Source organism: Typopeltis vanoorti, chromosome 13, assembly GCF_054136105.1.
Source record: "Typopeltis vanoorti isolate ZY-2024b chromosome 13, IOZ_Tvanoo_1.0, whole genome shotgun sequence".
NCBI classification, from domain to species: domain Eukaryota; kingdom Metazoa; phylum Arthropoda; class Arachnida; order Uropygi; family Thelyphonidae; genus Typopeltis; species Typopeltis vanoorti.
In genome coordinates this window covers 121,175,677-121,201,542 of record NC_143561.1, presented here as the reverse complement: position 1 = coordinate 121,201,542, position 25,866 = coordinate 121,175,677, and the positions used below count along the sequence as shown (strand labels likewise).

Here is a 25,866-nt window from a genome sequence, read left to right as displayed (position 1 = left end):
AAATCAGTGCTGCTTGGGAACTGACAAAGAAATACATGACAGCTTCAATGGGGGAATGTATTCTGAAGCCAAAAGGCTGAATAAGGTAGGTAATATGGATGAATGAGGAACTTAAGCATGAAATCTGGAAGAAGGTACTTTGGAGACAGTTCAAGATGAATAATGGTAATAATCAGTTACATGAAGAGTATAAAGAACAAGCCTGGAGGGTGACTCAAATTACTAAGGAAAACAAAAGTGCACTATGAACAGAAATTGGCAAATCAGGTAAAGAAAGACTAGAGTTTTTTTAGATATGTGGCAAGTAGAAGCAAGAATGATCATGGTAAGATGATGTTAATGGATGAAAATGATACAATGGTAACTGCTGCAGAAGGCATTGTTGAAGTATTCAGTGATCAATTTATAAGGGTGTTTCATCCTGATCATGAACTTAAGTGCAGGGGACGTAGGAGGGGATGGTGTAATTGTGAGTGAACAGGAGGTATTTGAGGAAATAAATAACCTCGATGTCAATAAGATGATAGGATTGATGACATATCACTACACATCTTCAGGGAATTGGCATGCCTGTTAGCACAGGTTCCAAGGGGGGTGGAAGGAGCGTAAAATTGTTTCACTACATAAAGGTGGTGATAAGGCTGTATCTTCAAATTATAGGCTAATCTGTATATCTGGAGTTGTGGTGAAGGTACTGGAGAGATTGGTGAGTAGAATATAGAAATCGGTTGTATTCTGTTTGATTATTAGCATGGGTTTTTAAAGGGAGATCATGTTTTACTAACATGTACTATAAGAAGGTGACAAATATCTTGGACAGGGGAGAAGCATATACAGTGGTGCGCTTGGATTTTGCAAAAGCTTTTGATAGACTGCCACACAACAGGCTGTTAAATAAATTGAAAGGGAGGGGACTGGATAACAGACTTCTGAGTTGGATCAGTGACTGGCCATCAGATAGGTATCAGAAAGTTGTATATGGGGGTGCAGTATCTCAAAAGAGAAAGGTATCTGGTGGTGTACCGCATAGAAATGGAAGGATGCAGTATTTTTTGCAAAGATAGAAAGGACAAGAAGGGAGGGGGGAAGTGCTGCTGGCCACATAAGGTAGTCATGAAAGAGGGAAATAGTGGCAATGGTTATGAGGCAGTGTGGAGGTTGACAGGAAGACATTTAGTTGAATGTTGCTATATGCCTGGAAAGAGGTTAGTTTTGGGACCATTGTTCAATTTTTATATTAATGATATTGGGATGGGTTTAACTAGTGATATGCAGAGCCAAGTGGATATTATAGCCTTACAAGAGGACTTAAATAGATTGCATGAATGGGCATGTAAATGGAACTGTCAGTTCAATGTTGGAAAGCGTAAGGTTTTGAGATTTGGTTAGCAGTGATGAGGAAGGACAATGGAACTAAAGTTTCTCCACCAAGTGTATACCTAGTGGGGAAACTTTAAAGGAATTAGAGGAGATGAGAGATCTAGGAGTTATGGTGGACAAGGACCTGTAGTTCAGGGTCCATATTACACAAGTTGTGAAGACATCACATCGAATAATGGTAATGATGCAGAGGACCCTAACATGTAAAAAGGTTATGATGCCATTGTATAAGGTCTTGATCAGGCCTCATATGGATTATTGTGCATAGATTTGGTTGCTGGGTTTAATGGTGATGAGAATATGTTGGAAGGGGTACAGAGAAGATTCACAAGGTGGTCAGTGGTCTCTGGAATGTGGAGTACAAGGACAGAATGAGAGAATGTAAGTTGCAAAGCCTCATGAATAGGAAGGGGGGGAGGATATGGTTGAAACATATAAGTTCGTCAGGGGTTATCAGGTTGACATCCAAGAGATTTTTCAAAGGATGGGAGAAGGGGGGGGGTGAAAGAAGAGGCCATCGCTGGAAACTATATAAGGATGGTGAGGAACAGGTTTTTTGCATGGAGAATGGTTGGTGAGTGGAATGTATTACTTGAGTGTGTTGAGAATATAGACAAAGGAATTAGAGGAGATGAGACACACTGAATCAATTTAAGGGACGGTTGGATGAGTATTTTGTGCAATAGTGTGTACCTCCCACGATGAGTCTCTGACTCCCTGGAGGTCAGATGATAATAATAAATTAAATAGCATCTCTCCAAGTACAGAGTCCTGTGACATATAACCAGTGACATGCCACTGGTTATATGTTTGACTCGCATTCACACTAGTTTTCTCCCATTACCTAATAGGTTATTGTTCAGTATATCATGGGATGCTTTCACAAAGTTCATTAGTATCATAATGTAACTATTTCCCCTATCCAACCTAACTCAACTGTCACTTTATGAAAGTACAGATTGCTACGGTATGAACTTTTAAATTATTCTTAACTACTGCTCTGGAGTAGTTAAGATCAGTCTATAATTTTCCACCTTAGTCTTGGAGAGTCTCCTCTGTATAATGAACTATCTTACTTACAGTTATTATTTCTGGGAAAACTCCCATGTTACTCCTCTTAAAAACTATTATTTTTCAGACTATTTTGCCTGCTTTTGTTTAGGAGTGCTCCTTTTTTTAATGTCATTGGCTTTTTACTCAAGAATTCTTAGGGCATTGCAGATGTACTTTTAGAGACAAATATATGTAGCATAAATAAAAGAAAATTCACACCTACCTTTTCTTGGATGTTGTTGCCTGTCTTCTTTCTGTGGTGTGCATACTTCTGCTGTTATGGTGTTGAAAGGGGAAGTGGGGGGGGGTAGGCAATGTGGTAGAATTAATTTGAAAAAAAACCAGATTTTTTTATATAAAATATATGCATATATTATTTTTAAGGGTGGGAAAAAGATGAAAAAGGGGCTGAAAATAGGAACTATTTTTTAGAGAAAGGGGAAGGGTTTATGAAAATCTCCCCAGCCCCTTTTTTCCATAAACCCTTCCCCTTTCTCTATGGAGATAACTACAGTACCATGTTATAGGAATAACTTCAGTTTAATATAAATCAAAATAATCACCTGACATTTGGAATTTATATCCAGGTCATCACCTGGAGTATAACATACAAAAAGAAATGAGATATTTTACAATACACATAGGATGCAAAAGTCACGCTAATTTGGTCAATCGTTAAACTTCTGGCCTGACATCTGATGAAAAAAAATGACTATATCAAAGCTAGAGATTAGAAATTAGACTAGAAATTACTAACAGATAACAAAACTGATTAAGCAGGCAGGGATGCTGAGGTATTTGCCATCAGCAATGACCTATCTCAGATCATTAATCTTTCCACCAGAATGCTAGACAACCCCTCTCCAATTTGCTAACACACTTCGCCTCTTCCTAATAAACCTCCATTCCAGGTATACTGCAGCTGTCGGTTCTCCTCTTGGAAACTCAGACCACAACCTCATACAAGTCTCTTTTGCTGCAAAACAACCTACACCCATCAGCTCACATCCTTGAAGCCTTTGACCCTACAAGGGTGCCAACTGGGATGATCTCTGACTTCTATTCCTCCTTCCCATGTTCCAACTACTGTTTCAGTTCTTCTGATCCAAACACCTGCTCAGACCAAATAACCGAAATCATCCTCACAGGAATGAAGGCTTTCATCCACTATTCCAGTACAAACTCTCAGCCACCACCCAAACTTTGGTTCTCAAGAAAAGTGTGCCAATGCTGTAAAAGAAAAAAAGCTTCTGCTTATGACAACTGGCCCAAGACCAAAACTCCTGATGCCTTCTCTGCTTATACTTTGAAAGGACCAAATCGTAGTCGCTTCTTCTGGTCCCTTGCTAAGGCCATTGAGCACAACTTCTGCCCACCCAGGTTTCTACCACTACTACAGTACCATCCAGATGGTACTCTAGTCACCTCACCAAAAGACAAGACCAACTTACTTGCATCACCCTTCATCTCCAATTCCTGCATTTAATGATCTGGGCAAAGTTCCTTCACTTCACAAAGAATGGCTCCTTTCATGTCACCCACATTCTTCTAGCAAAAAGAAATCTGAAGAATCCTTAACATGAACACAAACAAGGCATTTGGTCCTGACGGTATCCCACCTATTGTGTTAAAAAAATTGTGCTCCAGAACTAACACCTATTCTGTATTGCCTCTTCAATCTATCCTATCTGACAACATGGAAACAGGTCCACATCCAGCCCATCCCAAAGAAAGGTGATAAAAGTCAACCTATGAACTACTGTTCAGATGCTCTCACTTCTGTTCTCTCAAAACGTATGGAGAAGGTCAACAACCAACTCTTGAACCATCTAGAGGCATATCAACTAATCAGAGACCAGCAGTATGGATTCTGCCATTCGTGATCTACATCTGATCTTGCTTTAACCACCCACCTATGGACTCGAGCCATTGAGAAATTCACATGGCTCGAATGTTTCTCTCTTTCAAAGCCATTTGAAATATTGAGGGCAATAATATCGGGTTTGGCACAAGGGCCTACTCACCAAACTGCCATCCTATGGTTTGCCTTCCCCATTCTGCAACTGGAATGCCAATTTTCTCACTGGTCGCTCGTTATGTGTCATGGTTGATACCCTACTATCCTCAGATTTCACAACTCAATGCATGAGTATCCCAGGGTTCTGTTCTTTCACTCATTCTCTTCCTCTTGTATATAAACAACCTGTTCTCATAGACTTCCAATCCTATCCAGAGCTTTGCTGACAACAGTACACCCCATTCCTACTTCTCATTCAACAAACCTGTTAATGCTTAAGCATTAGAATCCTCGAGATCTATCATGACCAGGGTCCTAAACTCCGATCCCTTAAATATATCCCAGTGGGGCAAGGACAACCTTGTAAACATCAATGCCACCAAACTCGGTTGTGTCTGAACTCGTGCATGAAAGAGCTCATATTCCCCCCCCCCTTTACATTCAGTAATATTGAGATATTGAAACATGATCAGATTTCTCTTCTTGGACTGAGTTGCACCTCCAGTCTTTTCTGTCACAACCATATTCCAACTATAGCTCCTGCGACCACCAAAAAACTTGGTGTACTTTTTTGCACAAGACACTACTTCATAGCTGCTAACTCTATACTAAGTCCAAATCTTCCCAGCCATGGAATATTGCTCCAATATTTGGGATGGTGTACCAAAATCCTCTCTAAGATTGCTCAGTTCTATCCAGAAGAGGGCAATCTGGCTAATTAATGGTCCCTCTCTCTCACAGACCCACTTCATTCCCTCTCTCATAGATATTTGGTTTCTGTCTTGTGCCTCTTCTGTAGATACTTTCATGGATAGTGCTCTGCTGAATTGGCCGTTATTACTTCTCCACTCTCCTCCAAAATCATTAAAACAAGTGCTACTGCTAACCAACACCCTTTTAACAGTCCATTTTAAAACTCACTGAGCCAACTTCACTTCCTGCTTCTTTATTCCATCTACATTGTTCTTTAGAAGTCTTCCCACTCTGCCTTCCCTCAAAGGTTACAACCAACCCTCAGCTGTTCAGCAAAATGTGAACAAACTCCATCTTTCTTGTATTCCCACACACTCAGCACTAATGTGTTATAAGTGTTATGGCCTTTCATGTGTGGACTAGATGTTAAAAAAAATTACTTTGAAGCACACAATATTTGAGGTAATAAAAGGTATCAAAAGCTTGAAATGTGGAAAGACAGCTGGAGTGGTTTATATTTGACCAGAAATGCTCAAAGATTATTATTATACAGAATCTCTGTAAAGTCTGGAGAATGTCATAGAAGAACAAAATTGACTATTATACACACAAAACCTATCATACCACTTCTTAAATTCATTCACTACTAACTAACACAAACTCAATACTAACAAAACTACTCTCTTACACAACTTCCATAGATGACCCTAGTTTTCTGAATATTTGTCATATATTGAAAAATTTTCTTTGCATCTATTTTATAAAACCCCTCTAATATCTTCGTGTCCCCCTCTTCTCTACCTATCAACTAAACTTTGTAATGCACCCAACTTCCACTGGTGCCCAAGAAACTCAGGTATCCAAATCAGTGCACAGTAGTGAAGATGTGGCTGAATCATTGCTTTATAAAGAGGGATAATAACTTCCCTATATTTACTTCTTAGCATGATTTTTAACATCCAAGTAATCCTTTGAGCTACTTTACCAAGTTTGGCAATAAGCCTTCTAAATTTTCCATTTAGTTTTCTGTCAGATGCCTTTACAAGGTCCAGCAGTATCATGGTGTAGCCATTTCCTTTATCCAATTCCATTGTCACTTTATTATAAAATGTAAATAAATTACTAACACAAGACCTATCTTTACAAAGCCATACTGTCAACTACATAGTATCTCATCCCTTTCCACCCAATGTTGGATTTTACCTTTAACTGACTTTTCAAATACTTGAACAACTACTCTCAATATGTTAATTGGTCTGTAGTTTGCTATCTCTGTCTTGGAACTATGTTTATATAATGGAACTATCTTGCCTTCTTTCTTCTTCCTTGTGTGAGCTGAGACTTAGATTGAAAAACTTCATCAGAAGCAAATTCAGTTTCTCTTGCATATTCATAGTACATGGGCTGGGATACTACCATCCGGTCCCACTGCTGTATTTGTATTGATATTTTTCAGTATGCTAAACACCTCCTGTTCATTTACCTCAAGTTTGGCATGAATCGCTGTCACATCATCAACTGATTGCCTTTGTCTCATCAGCATGTATTAGTCATCCTACCACAGTCATTTTTCCTCTGACTTGCTACATAACATAAACTCTTTTGGATTTACTTTGGGCTGCTTAGCTAATTTTCTCTCATAATCGATTTGTCTTTTCTTACCATGTTAATCTCCCTCCTTGCATTCTGTACTGCTCATGAGCATGCCGATTACCTTTTTCTTTATATTCACTCTACAGTGTCTTTTTTTTTTTTTTTGCAGCTGCTGCTTTATATCTCTACTCATCTACTTAATCTCCGTTTGGTTCATCCTCCTCTTGATCTTGGGTATGCAGTCTGATACTGTTTCTCTCAAACAATCCCTGACCACTTCCCATTCACTATTAAGATTCTTTCTTTGTAGTTTATCAAGACATAGCTCTGCTCTTAGATGACTCCTAAGTGTGTCATAATTACCAACTTATAGTCAAAATAAATCCTTTAGTGACAGAGAATTCCACATGTTTAGCAACTTTCCAGAACAAGAACATCCTGATTGGAGACAGAGTTGATGCTATAGCATGTTGTTTCAGGTAATTATCCTTTAGCAACTATATGAATTTCACTTCTATCTTTCCATATCCTCTATTTTCTCTCCAATCTATGTTCTCATAGTTGAAGTCACCCATAATAATTGTTCAGTCTGCACTGAATGTGCTAACCTGCCGATGCATGCCATCAGCATCTTTCTGTGGACTCTCCCCCTCTAGTCTATAGTAGCAACCAACAGTATATTTTGTCAAGTTGGCCTCTATTTCACACCAGACAGTTTGAAATGAAAAATCGACATAAGGACCTAAAATCCTCTTTAATTTCTAATTTTGTTGATTTTAGTTCTTCAGCTATCATCACCTCTGTATGAGATCAGTTAATCACCTTTGGTTGAAAAAGCCCATATAAAGATTTATCTCATAATGAGAATTGCAGTGTTTTCCAATCGAAAGCTGCATTGTCCCATTGTGCTTTTAGTTTTGTTACAGAGGCACTTAGAAAGAGTTACTGGAGAGACTCTCTCTCATTCTCCTTGCACAAGAAAGAGAGAGAGAGAGTAAAGACTTTAAGTTTGTTTTTAACTTTAACTTTAAGCTTCCATGGTATGATAGTAATGAATTAGGAAGAAGGGACACTTCAAATAATATTCATGCAAAGATTGTGCAGTGAAATAGTATGCAGTTTGACCAGGTATACACAACCAGTTTTTGTATATATTTGATATGATACAGTGGTTTTATCCTCGTTGAAAGTTTTTCCACTTTGTTATACTATAAATTTAAAGATGCCAAGAAATTAAATTCTTGGTCTAATTCTTTATCCAAGTGTAAGCAAACAAAGTTTCAATGTGAAGCAACTTCATGACTGGGCAACTCTTTTATAGAGGATAATGACTTCACATCACTTGCCTTTGTATCCCATAATTATGTCATTAGTCTCTATAAACGAGTTGTCCAGTTGTGAAGTTACTTCATGTGTAAACTTTGTTTGCTTACACTTGGATAAAAAATTAAACCAAGAATATAATTTCTTGGCACCTTTATGGTTTTATCCTCCATGAATTCTGATCAAACACTGAATAATAGTTATGACACCTGTAGTGACAAGTAGTGATCAATGATAACTAATCATGTCTGATTAAAAAAAAAAAAAAAAAAAAAGACCAGATTAATAGGTGACTCACTCTATAAGTGATGCATGTGTATATCAAAAATGTTTTTTAGATACATTTATTTAATTGAATTTTCTATAGTAGTCCCAAATTCAGAATATGGATGCAATTGGGCCACCAGTGCAACTTGGCACATTAAGTCCTGCGGGTAACATTTCTTAAAAAAAAAATATATATATATAAATATAAATATAAAAACAATTAGTACTTTGTATTAAATTTTAAATATTACAATTTATTTTTTACTCTATTTTTTTGTGAGAGTGATATGAGATATATAACAAGTACAATTTCAAATAATTTTTTTTTTTTGTCTAATTTTCCTATTATTATTATTATTACATAACATCTCCAGGGAGTTCAATGACTTATCGAGGGAGGGTACTCTCCATCTCCACCAACCGCAACTACCTTCATCATCTGCACCAATGCTATCTACTGTCGACTACCACCACTAGTATTTTCACAATCACAAACATCCATGCCCACAGCGGGACCCGCAGCCTTTTGGCTGGAGAGCAGACACGCTAACCACTCGGCCAGCCAGGCCGGCATATTAAAATGGTCCCATGGAAATCAAAATTATTCTAAATTTTAATAGAGATCCAAGGTTGCAGAGTTTATTAAGTTGTATGTAATATGTAATAAATTTAGTTTAATCCTTTATCCAAGTATGAGCAAACAAAGTTTGTACCTGAAAGTATCTTCAGGACTGGGGTAAGGTGGTACAACACCGGGAAACTCGTAAAGGTGGAGCAAGCTCACAACACTCCTATCTCAGTATCTCCCATAATGCAAAACACATCTCCTTGCAGATATGTATAATGTTATGCTTTAAGGGGAGGGCCACTACCCAGACTAGTTTCAACCTTTATTGAGGTTTCTTCAGTGAGAGCCAGGCCCAAGTGGAAGTACCAGGCAGAGGCATTAGCAAGGTCATCTCTACCTATAGGAGTTCCAAACGGTGTGCCACCTTTTTATTAAATTACTCTGGATTTAGAGAAAGATGTTGAAAGTTTATTTTTCACTTGGTTAGACTATAATAAATTTAGTTTAATCCTTTATCCAAGTGTGAGCAAATAAAGTTTGCGCCCTGAAAGTATCTTCAGGACTGGGGTAAGGTGGTACAATGCTTCTGCCTGGTATCTCCACTCGGGCCTGGCTCCTGCTGAAGAGACCTCAATAAAGGTCGAAACTAGTCTGGGGGTAGTGGCCCTCCCCTTAATGCATAACATTATACTTATCTGCAAGGAGATGTGTTTTGCATTATGTGAGATACTGAGATAGGAATGTTGTGAGCTTGCTCCACCTTTGCAATGAGTTGCCTGGTGTTGTACCATCTTACCCCAGTCCTGAAGATCAGGCACAAATTTGTTTGCTCACACTTGGATAAAGGATTAAGCTAAATTTATTATAGTCTAACCAAGTGAAAAATAAACTTTCAACATCTTTCTCTAAATCCAGAGTAATTTAATAAAAAGGTGGCACACCGTTTGGCAACTCCTATAGGCAGAGATGACCTTGCTAATGCTTCTGCCTGGTATCTCCACTCGGGCCTGGCTCCCACTGAAGAGACCTCAATAAAGATCAAAACTAGTCTGGGTAGTGGCTCTCCCCTTAATGCATAACATTATACATATTCGCAACGAGATGTGTTTTGCATTATGGGAGATACTGAGATGATTTTGTACTGTATTTTCAAGGACAGTGTTCTACTGAAGTGGTCATGATATTTTCTCCACTCTCTTTCAAGAATATAAGAACATGAATACCTGTTTGTCAGTATTAATTGATGTTGTCCAGCTTCAAACTTGCCAAACTAATTTCTCTTTCATTCCATCTGCCTTGGTTTTTTGGAATGTTAGAACATCTTCTTTCACTCTGTCTTCCCCAAACCATCAGTTGTTCAAGAAACACATGAACAGACCCCTTTCTCCTTAGCATTTTTCCCCACACATGGCACTGATATACTATCTTGTTTGAAAGTTTTCATATGTGTATTTGAATATATGAGGGTGGTCTGAAAAGTTCTCGGCCTAACAATGAAAAAACAAAAAGCCATCAAAGGCTTGAAATGTGGAAAGGCAGCAGGAGTAGATGATATTCGACCAGAAATGCTGAAGTATGGTGGTATAAATGTCTTACAGTGGCTGCACTCATAGTTCAGAAAGCCTGGACAGAGGGACGAATTCCCGATGATTGGAGTAGAGCTCTCATAGTACCCATATATAAAAAGGGAAATAAAACTGAATGTGAGAATTACAGAGGTATTTCCCTACTGAGTGTTCCTGGCAAGATCTATGCAAGTATACTTGAGAAACGGTTGAGAAGAATTGTGGAAGAAAAGCTTGGTGAAGAACAAGCTGGATTCAGGCCAAATAGAGGCTGTCAGGATCAGATCTTCACTTTTCAACAAATAGTCGAGAAAGCATGGGAATATAACAAAGATCTGTATTTAAGTTTTGTCGATTTGGAAAAGGCATATGACAAGGTGCAAAGAGAGAAGCTATTCAATACGCTGCAGTTATATGGTGTCAATGGGGCATTATATCAAGCAATACTTAGTCTTTATTTGAGTTGTAAGTCAGCAGTTAGAATTGAAGGAATTACAGGAAGATGGTTTAATGTTAAATCTGGTGTGAGACAAGGATGTACATTATCCCCTCTGTTATTCATTATCTATATGGATCACATTATGAAGGAAAGTGGTATTAAGCCTGATATCAAAATTGGAGATGTTAATGTCAGCTCTTTGCTTTATACGGATGATGTTATACTTCTAAATAAATCCGCTACAATTCTGCAAGATTCTCTGACTAAATTGAATAACTGTTGTAATAGATATGGTATGAAGGTCAGCAATAAAAAGACAAAGACAATGAAAATAGGCAGAATCATTGAAAATGTCAACTGTGTTGTGAATGGAGAACCTGTGAAACAAGTAAAACATTTCAGCTACTTAGGCACAATTTTTACTGAAGATGGTAAATTAAATATAGAAATAGACAACAGAATCAGCATAGCTGGTATGGTGGGAAGTCGATTGAATAAATTCATATGGAATAAGAGAGAAATTAGTCAGAACACTAAATTAGCTGTATACAAGACAGTGTTCAAACCAGTTTTAACTTATGGATCTGAGAGCTGGGTCAGAAGTAAAACACTTGACCAAAGACTAGAGACCGCAGATATGAGAGTCCTGGGCAAGATTAGAGGCGTGAACAGATGGCATCAATGGCAATATCGTATTAAAAATGAGGATATTAGGAAAGAACTTGACATTGTCAGCATCCAGGAATGCATTAACAGAGCTAATCTCAGGTGGTATGGTCACTTAAATAGAATGGGAGAGGAAAGATTAGCAAAACAAGTGTTCTCTGCCAGGTTGGCAACAAAATGACCCAGAGGAAGACCAAGATATAGGTGGATTGATACGGTACAAAATGCCTTAGACGATAGAAATATAAGATCTGATAATGTTGGAGTCTTGACAAGTAACAGACTGATTTGGGGGAAAATTGTAGATAGGAAGTTAGTAATGATGTAATTTTTTCATGTAGTACTATCATATCCTGTACACCCCTTGAGGGTACATGGCAGGAATTTGATGATGGTGACTAAATTATTTTTATTTTTCAACATAATCTCCCTTAAGACTAAAACACTTATTCCAGCGATGCTCCAGCACCATTATCCTCCCTGTAATGGTTCTCAGTAAGATCTGCAAAATACCCCTCTACAGCTGCAATCACCTCTTGATTCGAAGAAAAACGCTGACCAACGAGGAAGTTTTAGTTTTGGGAAGAGATAGAAGTCAGAGGGAGTCAAATCCAGAGAGTAGGGTGGATGTTCCAACAATTCATAGTGCAGTTCCCTTAATTTTCCCATTACCAAAACACCTTTGTTTGCAGGTGCATTGTCCTGATGAAAGATGATTTTTTTCTTTGCAAACTGGGTCTTTTCTCACAAATTTTTTCATCTAGTCTGGTTAAAAGATCAGAATAATATTCCCTGGTTATTGTTTTACCCATTTCAAGATAATTAATGAACAGAATGCCTTTAGCATCCCAAAACACCAATGCCATGACCTTTCCTGCTGATGGAATCGACTTTGTCTTCTTTGGTGCTGAACAGCGCTTCTGTTCACTGTTTTGACTGTTGTTTGGGTTCTGGTGTGTAATGGTGAATCCAAGTCTCATCCATAGTATTAAATCGATGCACAAAATCAGTTTTATTCTTGTTAAAATGCTCCAAGCACCAGCACATTCGAGAGGGTGTAGCATAGAGGCAGCCTGCCTCACTACGCTGCTTAATAAGGGCGCTCGTTCAGCCATATTGCGGCAGGTGGCGTCGCTACATTAACAATTCCTGGTAGCGTAGCAATTGCACGAAAGAAGTTTTTCCAAGCCTAAGCTGATTAAAAAAGATTTGCGAACAGTAATGACCCAAGAAAGATTGGTTGTTCTAGCAACTATATTGATAGAGGCAGACATAGTTTATTATTTAAATTTAGAAGATCTTATAAACAGTTTTATTGTGTGATATCCCCATAGAGCAAACATTGAATTCATATTATTTTATAATCGTTTTGCATTAATGTTTCTCTTATAATAAAAACAAACTAGCAATTGGACTTATCATTTCAAATTTAACTTGCAAACTCTACTAACTTGGGCTGAAGTTGCAAGCGGCCTAAAAGCAATCAGTGATGTTGACAGAAAAATATTCAATGTTGATGAAGATGAATTCTTTGATGAAGTCAGCCATATAAATATTGTTGTGAACTTCTAAATGGAAGGACACAAATGCTGAAGTGGACAAAAAGTGCTGTGACGTGTTTAAGGTGCTCCAACAAAAAAACATCCATTACAAAAACATATTGCCAGTTGCTGAGTTTGTTATGGCAATCCCACGAACTAACTCTGCTGTAGAGAGAATTTTTGTCACGTGAGTTCTTTGTGGTCTGATGAAAAGAACTGCTTCAACACCAAGACTGTGAAAGCAATAATTGTGATCAAGACACACTTTGACATTTCATATATTGACTTTTATGAGTGCATCTTGAAAGAACCAACACTTTTGGAAGAAATAATGTCTTTATATAAATATAATAATAATGATAATGCACACTTCAGTCTTATGTACTGTAATTATAATTATATATATTATTCCATTTTTATTTACAGTATACTAGAAGTGCCCCATTTTTGTCCCTTTTTTTAATTGCTGAAAAATTCAAAACGTCTCTTTTTTTCTTTTGAAAATCTGGTCACCCTGTACTAACAGCTTCGAACATTTTACCAATCTTGATCTCTGTCAAATATTTAGGTCTATGTGCTCGTTTAAATTCATTTTTAGGTTGAATGGAATGAATACAGTACAGAGAAGCAGTTACATTAATGGATCCTATATGTTTGTCTCACTCACACAGAAACACCCAAAACAAGTGGAAAAATTTAGACTAAAAGTCTCAAGTCCTATGAGGGGTGCCCTCAATGGGTGTTCTTGATTTACCTTAGCTGTTGGACAGGAGGCCTAAGAATTAGTTTCTCAAATCTTGGGAAGTTTAACACAATTATATTTAATAATTATATATATAATTAGTAGCATAGCCAAGTGAAAAAAAACTTCCCTACAGTTATATTTATTAAGATTTTTTCAAATTTGCTGCTGATTCTAAGAAAAGTCTTTCAAATTTCAAGTGGCTTGAGACATCAGTTTCAGTTACATCCTACACAGTTGTCACAACACTTGTAAAGCCATCATTAAAAGAGTAAATTTTAAATTCAACAAGGATAAATGTAGAAAGCTTGCTACTTGTGTGACTGGCAGTCATTCCTTCTCATTCCTTGTCAAAGCTATTGAGTTCAACTTTTGTCCATCTTTGCTACCTCCTCTATCTCACCCTCACAGTAGCATTGTAAGCTCACCTAAAGATAAAGCTGATCTCTTGGCTTCATTCTTTTCTTCCAAATCCTCTGTAGATGACCATGGCAAATTACCTTCTCCTTTGCCCAGTACATTTCTCCTGCCAGAAAGTCATCATAAGAATCTTGAATAACTTGGATGCCACAAAGGCAGCCAGTCCTGATGGAATCCCACCTATTGTAATGTGCTCCTGTTCTTTATCGTCTACTCACTAAACTGTACGCATCTACCCTACAGCACAGAAGAAAGCCCATATACAACCAGTTCCCATATGACATTTATCTCCTTTTTAGTGATAAATGTTTGCCATCAAGTTATCAACCTGTTGTTCTCACATCTGTTTTGTCTGAAATAATGGAGAAGGTTATCAACAGTCAACTCTTCAACACCTTGAGAACTGCTTAATTAATGACCACTGGTATGGATTTCTGCCATCCTAGATTCACATGAGATCTCCTGGCCTACTTCACTTACACATACCTTTGGACCCATTACATGGAAAGGTTTTGAGAAACTTGTGCCACTGCTTTTGACATCTCCAAGGCTTTCGATAGGATTTGGTAATGGGGGTTTTCTCACCAAGTTAGCATCATTTGAATTGCCTTCTTCCCCATGTCAAAGGATTGCCAGTTTCACTGAATTGGAAAATTAATGTGTTGTTCAGAGAGCTCACCACTTATGAACTGCTGGATTATGGTTTCACCAATTCTTTGAAGAAAACACTAAAAAGGTCCCATCATTGCCTCCTGAAATAGTTAAACTCAATCCTCCCCTCCCAGATATACAGATTGCCTAAAATTGATAAATCTAATAACCCTCTCCATCCTATAGTTTATGCTCTTACCCCTCCCCTCCCTTTTCAGTTAGTGAAACACCTAAATTTTTAACTCCACTTATCAGTCATACTTCACCTTATATTTAAAATTCCGTTCATTTCAGATATTTAATTCATTATTTAGATTTAAATAATGATATCGTGGCGAGCTTTGATGTCAGCTAATTATTTATCAGTATCTCCCTTTGCAACACTTCAGTATTTATTGAAAAATGCTCCCCCCCCCCCCCCGACATCATTAATCTTTTTAATTTTGCTATCCATGCTGGCTACTTCACTTGGAAGGATGCCATGTATAAACAGGGCAACCATGGTTCCTCCCTTTAGCCAATTTCTATATGGAACATTTTGAAAAATATGTCCTTGATACTGTTATTATCAAGCTGCCTATTTGCTAAGATGAATTGATGATGCGTTCTATATTTAGCCGCATATCTCAAGCACATTAGACTCTGTCCTCCTCCTCAGTCTCAACACAGTACCCAGAATCCAGTTCATCTTTATTTTTCAGTTTACATAAACTTTCCCATAACTCCCTCTCGTCAATATGGTGTTATCAAAACCTTGTTCCCTTGTTTAACAGCATAAAGGCATTTAGTATCCTATGCAGATTTTAACTTTTGACAAGTATCATTAACAGATTCTGTAGCTCCTTGGGTAAGGATACACAAGTAGGATCAAATCTAGGACTGGCAAACCTGGGCACTTGTCCTAAATGACAACTTAATGTGGAAGTGAAATACAAAACATTTGTGCTAAAAACAGTTACATTTTTGAAACTTTGATGTGGGTGGCAGAAATTGTTCTTTCCTCTCTCAGATTCTTTCTGGATCTTACCTCTATACATCAAGAGGTATCTTATTCATTACAACTACTTTGTTTTCTTTACTGCAATAAATTCAGTGTATTTTATCATCATCATCATATCAATAGCTTTCTCCAGTCCATTGCTGGATGAATGCCTCTCCATGCTTCCTCCATTTTAACTGGTCTTATATAACACTCCACCATAAATGTCTACAGCATCTTGTTATCACATCTTACCACTGGTCTTTCTGGTTTCCGATAAACAGTTATTGGCATCCATTCTGTTGTTCTCTTTGTCTATCTATTGTCAGACATTCTCATCACATGCCCTGTTCAGTGCCATTTGTTACCTTTTATTAATAAAGCAATGTCCATTACTTTTGTTTGCTTTGTTATCCAAGTATTATTCATTTTATCTAACAAGGTTATTCCAAAAAGATCTACAACCAGTACACACTGGTTGTAGATCTTTCTTTTTAGGCAGTTTGGTAAACTGCTCTTTAATATCTCAATAATGGATAAAAACTTTCCATCCTGCTGTTATTCTGGCTGAAATTTCATTATAAAGTTTATGTGTGTGTTTTTTGCCCACTACTAAGCTACATATGCAGCTCCTTTTTATTGTTGGTTAGTTTAAATATACCAATCAAATACAGGTGACCCTCATGTAACGTGGATGTTAGGTTCCATAGAAATTCCGCATTATATAAATCGCTTTATGCAAGACTCGGATCATATGGAAAAAGTAGGGTTATGTTCCAAACTTTCCCTGCCATTTGGTTGGATGTCATCTACTGGCATGCTATGATGTCTCTGTCCTCTTTACGAATGTCCCAATCAATAACACAATCCTTCTTTACAGAACAAATTCTCTCCAAATATCATGGCACTCTTTGCGCATGTATTACGTTCTGGTTATTTTGTATGGTAAAATGCTTTCTACCTACAAAAAGAAGTCTCAGCCATGGGCTCACCATTATCTCCCCCCCCCCCCCCATTGCTAACTTTTATATGGAACATTTTGAGCAACATGCTTTAGATTCCTCTTCTTTAAAACCCAAAGTCTGGCTTAGAGATACGTTGACGATGTTTTTGCGATCTGATCCCATGGCTGCCAGACACTAGACACCTTCCTTAGCCACCTAAACAAGCAACACAAATGCATACAGTTCACAATTGAGATTGAAAAACAGAACACACTTCCATTTCTTGATACACACGTCTTCCTTCTAGCAGTCTTTCCTTCACTGTGTACCAGAAGCTGACACATACTGGCCAATATACACATAAACTCCTACCACCACCCAACACAAAAATTAGGTGTCATTAATACTCTAAAAAACAGGGCTTTGATGATCTACTCCAATGGACAGACGAATTTAAAGTTATCAGCAATACTTTTCTAAAAAATGGTTATAGCTAAAACACTATTAACAAAATTCTCTACAAGACCTCAATAAAAAAACATTATAAACCAGACTACAATAAAACTATAACCATTCCTTACATTAAAGGAACATCAGATAAAATAAACAGAATACTACAAAATACAACCTCAAAGCCACCTTTAAACCTCCTGCAAAATTAAAAAGATTACTCAACTCATCCAAAAACTCACTCCCTCCACTGGCCCACCCTGGAGTATACCGTATTTATTGCACCTGTAACATACCATATATATAGAGGAAACAGGACACACAATTCCTATCAGTTGTTTACATCACACTAAAACATGGTATGAATGCAAATTTAAGGAAGTTTAATGTGAGATCATTGTCAACCACCCCAATCTGAACAATGATGGTCTAAAAATCCCAAACATATGGTAGGCACATATTCAACCCACGGAACCTTCCTCTCTAAGAGTGGCTACAAACAAGACTGTAGATAATCCAGGATCCTAAATCAAAAATAACAATTGTAATTCTAAAAATAGGACATCATTGCTACTGAAAGAAAGCTATCTATAAGAAAGTATGTTTGCTCATGGTATCATAAATAAAATTTAGCTTGATGTAGTTTCTAAATAATTAATTTTTTTTTTTTTTTCACTAGAGATCATGCCTGTAGAATAACAAATCATTGTTTCTCTAGCTTACTGTATGTAATGTAACTCAGCTTGTCCTGTATACAGTAATCCCTCGATTAATGCGCTCCCGATTAGTGCGTCATTTTTTTTCAATACCCAAATTCGATTAGTGTGCCTATATACATCTTAAAAATAAATGTTACAGATTTTAAAAATTTTTTATCTATACATTTTTATGGCTAACTATTTTAAAAAATCAGTCACCAGAATGAAATAATTTAGTTACCGATTTAAAACATTTTACAAAGTTATTTTAATGGCATACTACACTACTTCCATGTACACTATGTTCCAAATTTTTACCGCTAAAATTTATGTTGTCTGCTATAGTACGCCCACAGCTTCGAGACCCTTCAACACTTCTGCACACATCACAAAAAAGTAGAATCCATTCTGATAATAGGGTAATAAATTCGTCTTCTGGGATGAGTGTTTATTATTATACGTCTGAAAAATTAACTTCTCTTTTATGATCATTAGTTTTTAAAGTGGTAACTATTTTGCTTGTATAACAGTTGGGAAATTTTATCTATAAAGCACGTGATTTCGCATGTTGACGACCAATTCGTACGGCCTTCATTTCCTTCTCCCCTTCAATGATAATGTCCAATTATCATTGAAGAATTGAGTGATTCTGACCTGCTAAATTTAGATGCACAGCGGTAAGATACCGAAGAATATGAAGAAAATTAACCACTGATAGTCAGCCAAAAGAGATTTGACAGAAACATTTCAAAATATTTTCTGTACAGTCGAAGTTTTTAAGCAGCAATGCTTAAAGGCTGACCCTGATGAAGAGAGAAGCAGTAAAATTTGCAGAAGAGTAGAATAGGCAATAGGGCCATATTGTCGGTTGTATGAAAAAGCCCGCCAAACTACATTAGCTCAATTCTTTGTTAAGAAGTAGAATAATAAATTTATATTCTGAATATGTTTTATTGTCTTTCAGCTTCCTGATACCCTAATTCTTTTATAAAAAAAATTAAGGGTCAAAAAAGAAATCTGAGGAACGAATTATACATTTTCCCATAGGTTATTATATTCGATTAGTGCATTTTCAATTAATGTACCTGTTTTAAAGAACGCATTAGGCGCACTAATCGAAAGATTGCTGTATGTGTATATGCTCCAGATGATGATCTTAATATGAAGATAGAAATGTCAGGAAGTTAAAAGAGTTATTTATAACACGGTTGAAAAGTCCATAATTTCTCAAATGAATGCTGATCACTGTGGAACTAAAAGAAAGGATGAAAGTGGTAGAATTGTAACTGCTGCAGAACATTGTTGAGATATTCAGTGATCAGTTTATAAGTGTGTTTCATCCTGATCAGGGTGGAATCATGAGTAACTTAGGTGTAGAGGACATAGGAGAGGATAGCTTAATCGTGAGTGAGCAGGAGGTATTTGAGGAAATAAATAACCTTGATGTTAATAAGGCAATAGGATTTGATGACATATTACCACACATCTTAAGAGAATGTTCCAGCGAACTGGCAGTAGCATTAGTTTCAAGGGAGTGGAAGGAAGGTAAAATTGTTCCACTGCATAAAGGTGGTGATAAGGCTGTAGGTTCAAATTATAGGCCAGTCTTTATATCTGGAGTTGTGGTGAAGGTCCAGGAGAGATTGGTGAGAAGTATGTTACAGAAATAGGTTGATAACAGCAGTATTCTCTGTGGTTATCAGCATGGGTTTGTTAAGGGGAGATCATGTTTCACTAACTTATGTACTATTACAAAGTGACAAATACTTTGGACAGAGGAGATGTATATATAATGGTGTACTCAGATTTTGCAAAGGCTTTTAATAGACTGCCACATGACAAGCTCTTAAATAAATTGAAACAGATGGGTTTGGATAACAGACTTCTGTGTTGAATCAGTCACTGGCTGTCAGATAGGTATCAGAAAGTTGTATATGGGGTTGCAGTATCTCAAAAGAGAAAGGTCACTAGTGGTATGCCGCAGGGGTCAGTTTTGGGGCCATTGTTGTTCAATTTGTATGTTAATGATATTGGGTTGGGTTTAACTAGTGATATCCAGCTTTTTGCGGATGATATAAAACTGGGGAGAGTAATGCACAGTCAGGCTGATGTTAATGCCTTACAAGAGGACTTGAATAGATTGCATTAATGGGCACGTAAGTGGAACTGTCAGTTCAGTGTTGCCAAGTGTAAGTTTTGAAATTTAGTAAGCAATGATGGGATGCAAAGTATACACTTGGTGGGGAAACTTTAACAGAGGTAGAGGAGATGAGAGATTCAGGAGTTGATGGTGGACAAGGACCTGAAATTCAGGGGCCACATTGCACAAGTTGTGAAGACATCACATCAAATAATGGAAATGATGTGGAAAACCCCCGACATGGAGAAATAGAGAGGTTATGATCAGGCCATATATGGATTATTGTGCACAGATTTGGTTGCCAGGTTTTCATGGTGACGAGGATATGTTGGAAAGGGTACAGAGAAAATTCAGAAAGGTAGTCAGCAGTCTTTGGAATGTGGAGTATGAGGACAGATTGAGGGATTGTAAGTTGCAGAGCCTCGTGAATAGGAAGAAGAGGGGGGGGGGTTGATTGAGACATATAAGGTGGTCAGGGGTTGTTATCAGGTAGACATGGAAGAGATTTTTTCATAGAATGGGAGTGGAACAAGAGGCCATTGCTGGAAACTATATAAGGAAGGTGTGAGCAAAGGAGTGAGAAGCAGGTTCTTTGCATGGAGGGTGGTTGGTGAGTGGAATGCATTGCCCGAGTGTGTTATGGATGTGGACACATTGAATCAGTTTAGGACTCAGTTGGATGAGCATTGTATGCAATAGTGAGTACCTCCCACGATGAGTCTCTGACTCCATGAAAGTCAAATGCTGATAATAATAATTACCTTTGGTAGTCAGCATGGATTTGTTAAAGGAGGTCATGTTTTAGTAATCTACTTATTACAATAAGGTGATGGCTTCCTTAAACAGAAGAGAGGGATACACAGCAGTATACTTAGATTTTGCAAAGGCTTTTGATAGATTACTGCATGATAAGTTGATAGTCAAACTAGAGTGGATGGGGTTGGATATTAGACTAGTGCATTGGATTTGAGATTGGCTATCTGATAGATAGCAAGATATCATGAGGAAAGTCACTAGTGGTCTGCCTCGGAGAGGGGGGGGGTCTGTTTTACGGCCATTGCTGTTTAACCTGCATATTAATGATATTGGGGAAGATTTGGATGGGGATATTCAATTGTTTGCAGATGATGCAAAGTTGGGACAAACTATAAGGAGTAGAGCTGATGTTCTGACCTTACAAAAAGACTTGAAAGATTAAGTGAATGGCGTGGAAGTGGGGATGCCAATTCAATGTTGCAAAATGTAAGGTTTTAAAATTTGGGAAACAAAGGTGGGATATATTGTTGGAGGAAATAAGAGATTTTGGGATGATGGTAGATAAAATTTAGAGGACACATTGCCAAAATTATGAGGACAAGAAATTCTGGGACTGATGCAGAGAAACTGACTTGTAGAAGTAAGGAGATTCTGGTTCCATTGTATAAGGCCTTGATTAAGCCACATGTTGACTACCGTGCACAGATTTGGTCACCTGGTTTTCAAAAGAACGAGGAGATGTTGGAAAAGGTCCAGAGGTTATTGACTAAGGTAGTTTCTGATCTTTGGAATGCTGAATATGAGGGAAGGTTGAGAAGGTACAATTTACAGAATCTAGTGGACAGGAGGAGGAGTGATATGATAGAGATGTACAAGTTGGTAAGGGATTGTTACAGGATCAGTGTTGAAGAGGTTTTACATAAAATGATTTTTCATAAAACTGATCATCCCTCAATCTCCCCTGATGGGTGATCAGGGGAGAACGAGGGATCATTCCTGAAAGCTGTATAAGAAGAGTGTGAGCAAGGGAGCGAGAATCAGGTTTTTTGCATAGAGCATTGTGAATGATTGGAATGCATTGCCTAAGAGTGTGGTGTCTGCAGAGAATTTGAATATATTTAAGGTAAGGTATGATGAGCTTGTGTGTGTATGACAAAGGGACCTTCTAGGTGAGTCATTGACTCCAGGGAGTGTTAGGATAATAATAATAGTTGTCTGAATTCACTATTTCAATCCATCTTTGGTTTATTTCGAATTGTTTTTGTTCTAAGTATTTCCATTATATATTATTTTTGATTTATCCATAATTATTGCTTATATCCAAACCTACTTCATTTAATTCAGTCATCATATGTTCTTGCTTTTTTAGTAATGTTGCCATTAGAATGATATTCTCAGTGAATCATAGATTGCTTAAGTATTCTTCTTCAATATTCGGTCCTCTTTTCTAATAGTTTTATTTTCTCATAGCATATTCAAGGACTGTAGTAAATAATTTTGGTGAGATAGTGTCTCCCTGTCTGACTCCTTTTTATTTCTATTTCTTTCTTTTCCATTTAAATTTATTACTGATGAACATCTCATATATATTAGTTAATATATTAATATAAATATCATCTATTTCTGTATGATTTAAAGCTTCAAGCATTTTACACAGGTCTATTGAGTCAGACTTTTTCATAATCTATTAAAACCAAAGAAAGTGGTATATTATATTCTTTTGTTTTTTTCCATTACTTGATTTTGTAAATGATCTAAAGTTGAAAAGGATGTTCTGAAACCTGCCTGTTCTTTTGGTTGATGAAAATTTAATACTCTTTATTTTGCCATCTGTAATTTTTTGTAAACAGCTTATGAAGGACTGGTAGAAGGTTTATAGGTCTGTAATTTCTATAATTAATGAATAATTAATAGTATTATATTATAAAGTGCTGTTTATGATTCCTTTCCCCTGCATAAATTTTTGATGTGTCTTCTCAAGGCCATTTGAGTGACCTGCAATGCTTCATTTCTAGGGTCTCTCCATGTTTCAAAATTTCAGGGTATGCTGCTTACTTTTTCTGTGTGACACTTTCATGTTACACTATCTACTTTTAAAATAATTTTGCATTTGTTAGTGTATTTAAGTAGGTACTGCAAACTGAAATACTATATGTTAGAAGGCTAATAAATGTTAGAGTGCTGACATGATGCATTGCTACAATATATTACCATTAATCTCCTCAGATGGATGTGTTAAAGCCTCAACTAATATGGCTAGAAGGATGTTGCTATAGAAAGAATCCCCATAAAAGTGGTGGTCAGTCTTTTGTAGAAGAGACGTCATGTACTGGTAAGTGGTTTATTTATTTTATTAAGTATTAACATGCTTCCATAAAGTAAGACTCATCACAGATGATCTTACTCTACCAGTAATATTGCTGCCGTATTGTATCAAAGATTCATTTTCATACTTTGCATTGACAACACAGTTTGGTAATGCATTCCACTTTCTCACCACCTTGCTTGTAAATAATGTACTCCTCACTCACTTTCACCACACTGTACAATTTCTAAGAATGGCTTCTTATTCTTCCTGCCCTCTCTCTCTCCATATTAATTTGATAAAAACCCTCTTACAATCTTAAGTTTCCATGATATCATCTGTTCTCTACTTATTCACTAATTTACATTTTCTCAATATCTATGCATACCTAGCATTCTATACTTCTCAAATTGTCTTATTTAATTCTCTTTCGCTGTGTTCGGGGGTATTCCCCTTTCCACAAATTTCCTCATCACAACAATAAGACAGACTTGCAAGTAGTTGTCCTCTTGGTGGGGTCAGACCAAGACATTGTACAGTAGTTCATCCACCATCTTATCTTTACTTGTTATCATAGAAGCAGTCAACTATGCAATTTTCCCCAACTCTTGCAAAGTATCATTTGAATCTGCAGAAGTTCAAAATGGCACATTAAGAGAGACCTCCAGGAAGTCAGAGGCTCATCAAGGAAGGCCATACTATCTGCTTCACTATCATACTTGCACTTGAATTCATTCACAATAGTTGCAGATACCACATCCACTGCCAATCTATTCTAATCATGTACCACTATATGAGTGAAAAATCTAGCCTCCCCCCCCCCTTCTTGATAGCATTCACTCTCAACTTCCAAGGATGCAAAAGGCATCCTTAGAAGTTGAGAGTACTATTGATATTATCCTGATGACTTTTTTAGAAGTTTATGTCTCAATCATATCACATCTTTCTCCTTTTGTTACTGTCTGCAGTCTACAAATTCTCAAAAATCATTTAATAATCCTGATATCATTTTAACACTCTCCTTTACACTCTCTCCACTTTATCAAAATCACCATGAAAACCAGGAGACCAGACCTGCATACAATAGCCTGTGAGATCTTAGGAAGGGCTTTTTCCTTTATGAGCCTTAAACTTCAACTTTCTGTCTACTAAAACTCCAAGATCCCTAGCTTCATCAGTCTCTTCTTGCATAATCCCACCAATATAATATGGCATTGGTTATCTAATCACCCCAAAGTGCATGACCTTATATTTATTAACATTGAATTTCAATTGAACAGAACAGAAGTTCAATTTCCTTGCATTTGTTGTTGAACTATAGTTCTTTTGCAATCCTACATTCTTTCCTGATCTCTTTGTTTAAGTTCTTGTATTCAGGATGATTTTTGTGTTTCTTTCTTTCCTCCATCATTTTCAGTATCTTGTCATTCATCCAGGGTTTACTCATTTTCTTCTCAAATTTAGGAATTCTTTGTTTTACTGCCTTTTTTTATCATCATCATCAAATTCCTGACATGTACCCTCAAGGGGTGTATAGGATATGATAGTACTACATGAAAAATTTACATCATTACTAACTTCCTATCTACAATTTTCCTTCAAATCAGTCTGTTACTTGTCAAGATTCCAACATTATCAGATCTTATATTTCTATCATCTAAGTCACTTTGTACCGTTTCAATCCACCTATATCTTGGTCTTCCTCTGGGTCGTTTTGTTGCCAACCTGGCAGAGAACATTTGTTTTGCTAATCTTTCCTCGCCCATTCTGTATAAATGACCATACCACCTGAGATTAGCTCTGCTAACGCATTCCTGGATGCTGACAATGTCAAGTTCTTTCCTAATATCCTCGTTTTTAATATGATATTGCCATTGACGCCATCTGTTCACGCCTATAAACTTTCTCAGGACTCTCATATCTGCAGTCTCTATTCTTTGGTCAAGTGTTTTACTTCTGACCCAGCTCTCAGATCCATAAGTTAAAACTGGTTTGAACACTGTCTTGTATACAGCTAATTTAGTGTTCCGACTAATTTCTCTCTTATTCCATATGAATTTATTCAGTTGACTTCCCACCATACCAGCTTTGCTGATTCTGTTGTCTATTTTTATATTGAATTTACCATCTTCAGTAAAAATCGTGCCTAAGTAGCTGAAATGTTTTACTTGTTCCACAGGTTCTCCATTCACAACACAGTTGACATTTTCAATGATTCTGTCTATTTTCATTGTCTTTGTCTTTTTATTGCTGACCTTCATACCATATGTATTACAACAGTTATTCAATTTAGTCAGAGAATCTTGCAGACTTGTAGCGGATTTATTTAGAAGTATAACATCATCCGCATAAAGCAAAGAGCTGACATTAACATCTCCAAGTTTGATATCATGTTTAATACCACTTTCCTTCATAATGTGATCCATATAATATAGATAATGAAAAAAAACAAAGGGGATAATGTACATCCTTGTCTGATTATATTTTTCTATGTTTAGAGGTTTCATTGTTTTCTTTAATTTTATTGCTGCTTTAATGACCACAGGGTTGTGATCTGATCCAATATCAGCCCCTGGGTATGTTTTGGCTTGTAAGATGTTATTCCAGAATCTTTTTTTTAATCATTATATAGTCAATCTGCTTCCTACAGCTGTCTCCAGGACATTTCCATGTGCA

General features: G+C 37.0%; 1 protein-coding gene across 3 annotated transcripts in view; it reads left to right on the top strand.

Annotated features, from left to right (window-relative positions):
• Window positions 1-25,866, top strand: part of LOC150100506 (activating signal cointegrator 1 complex subunit 1) — a 215,244-nt gene that overhangs the window by 2,816 nt on the left and 186,562 nt on the right. For all 3 annotated transcript variants that reach the window (XM_090403290.1, XM_090403289.1, XM_090403291.1), the window contains exon 2: window positions 23,112-23,217. In XM_090403290.1, coding sequence (XP_090259416.1) covers window positions 23,112-23,217 — 106 coding nt within the window. The remainder of the gene's footprint in view (window positions 1-23,111; window positions 23,218-25,866) is intronic.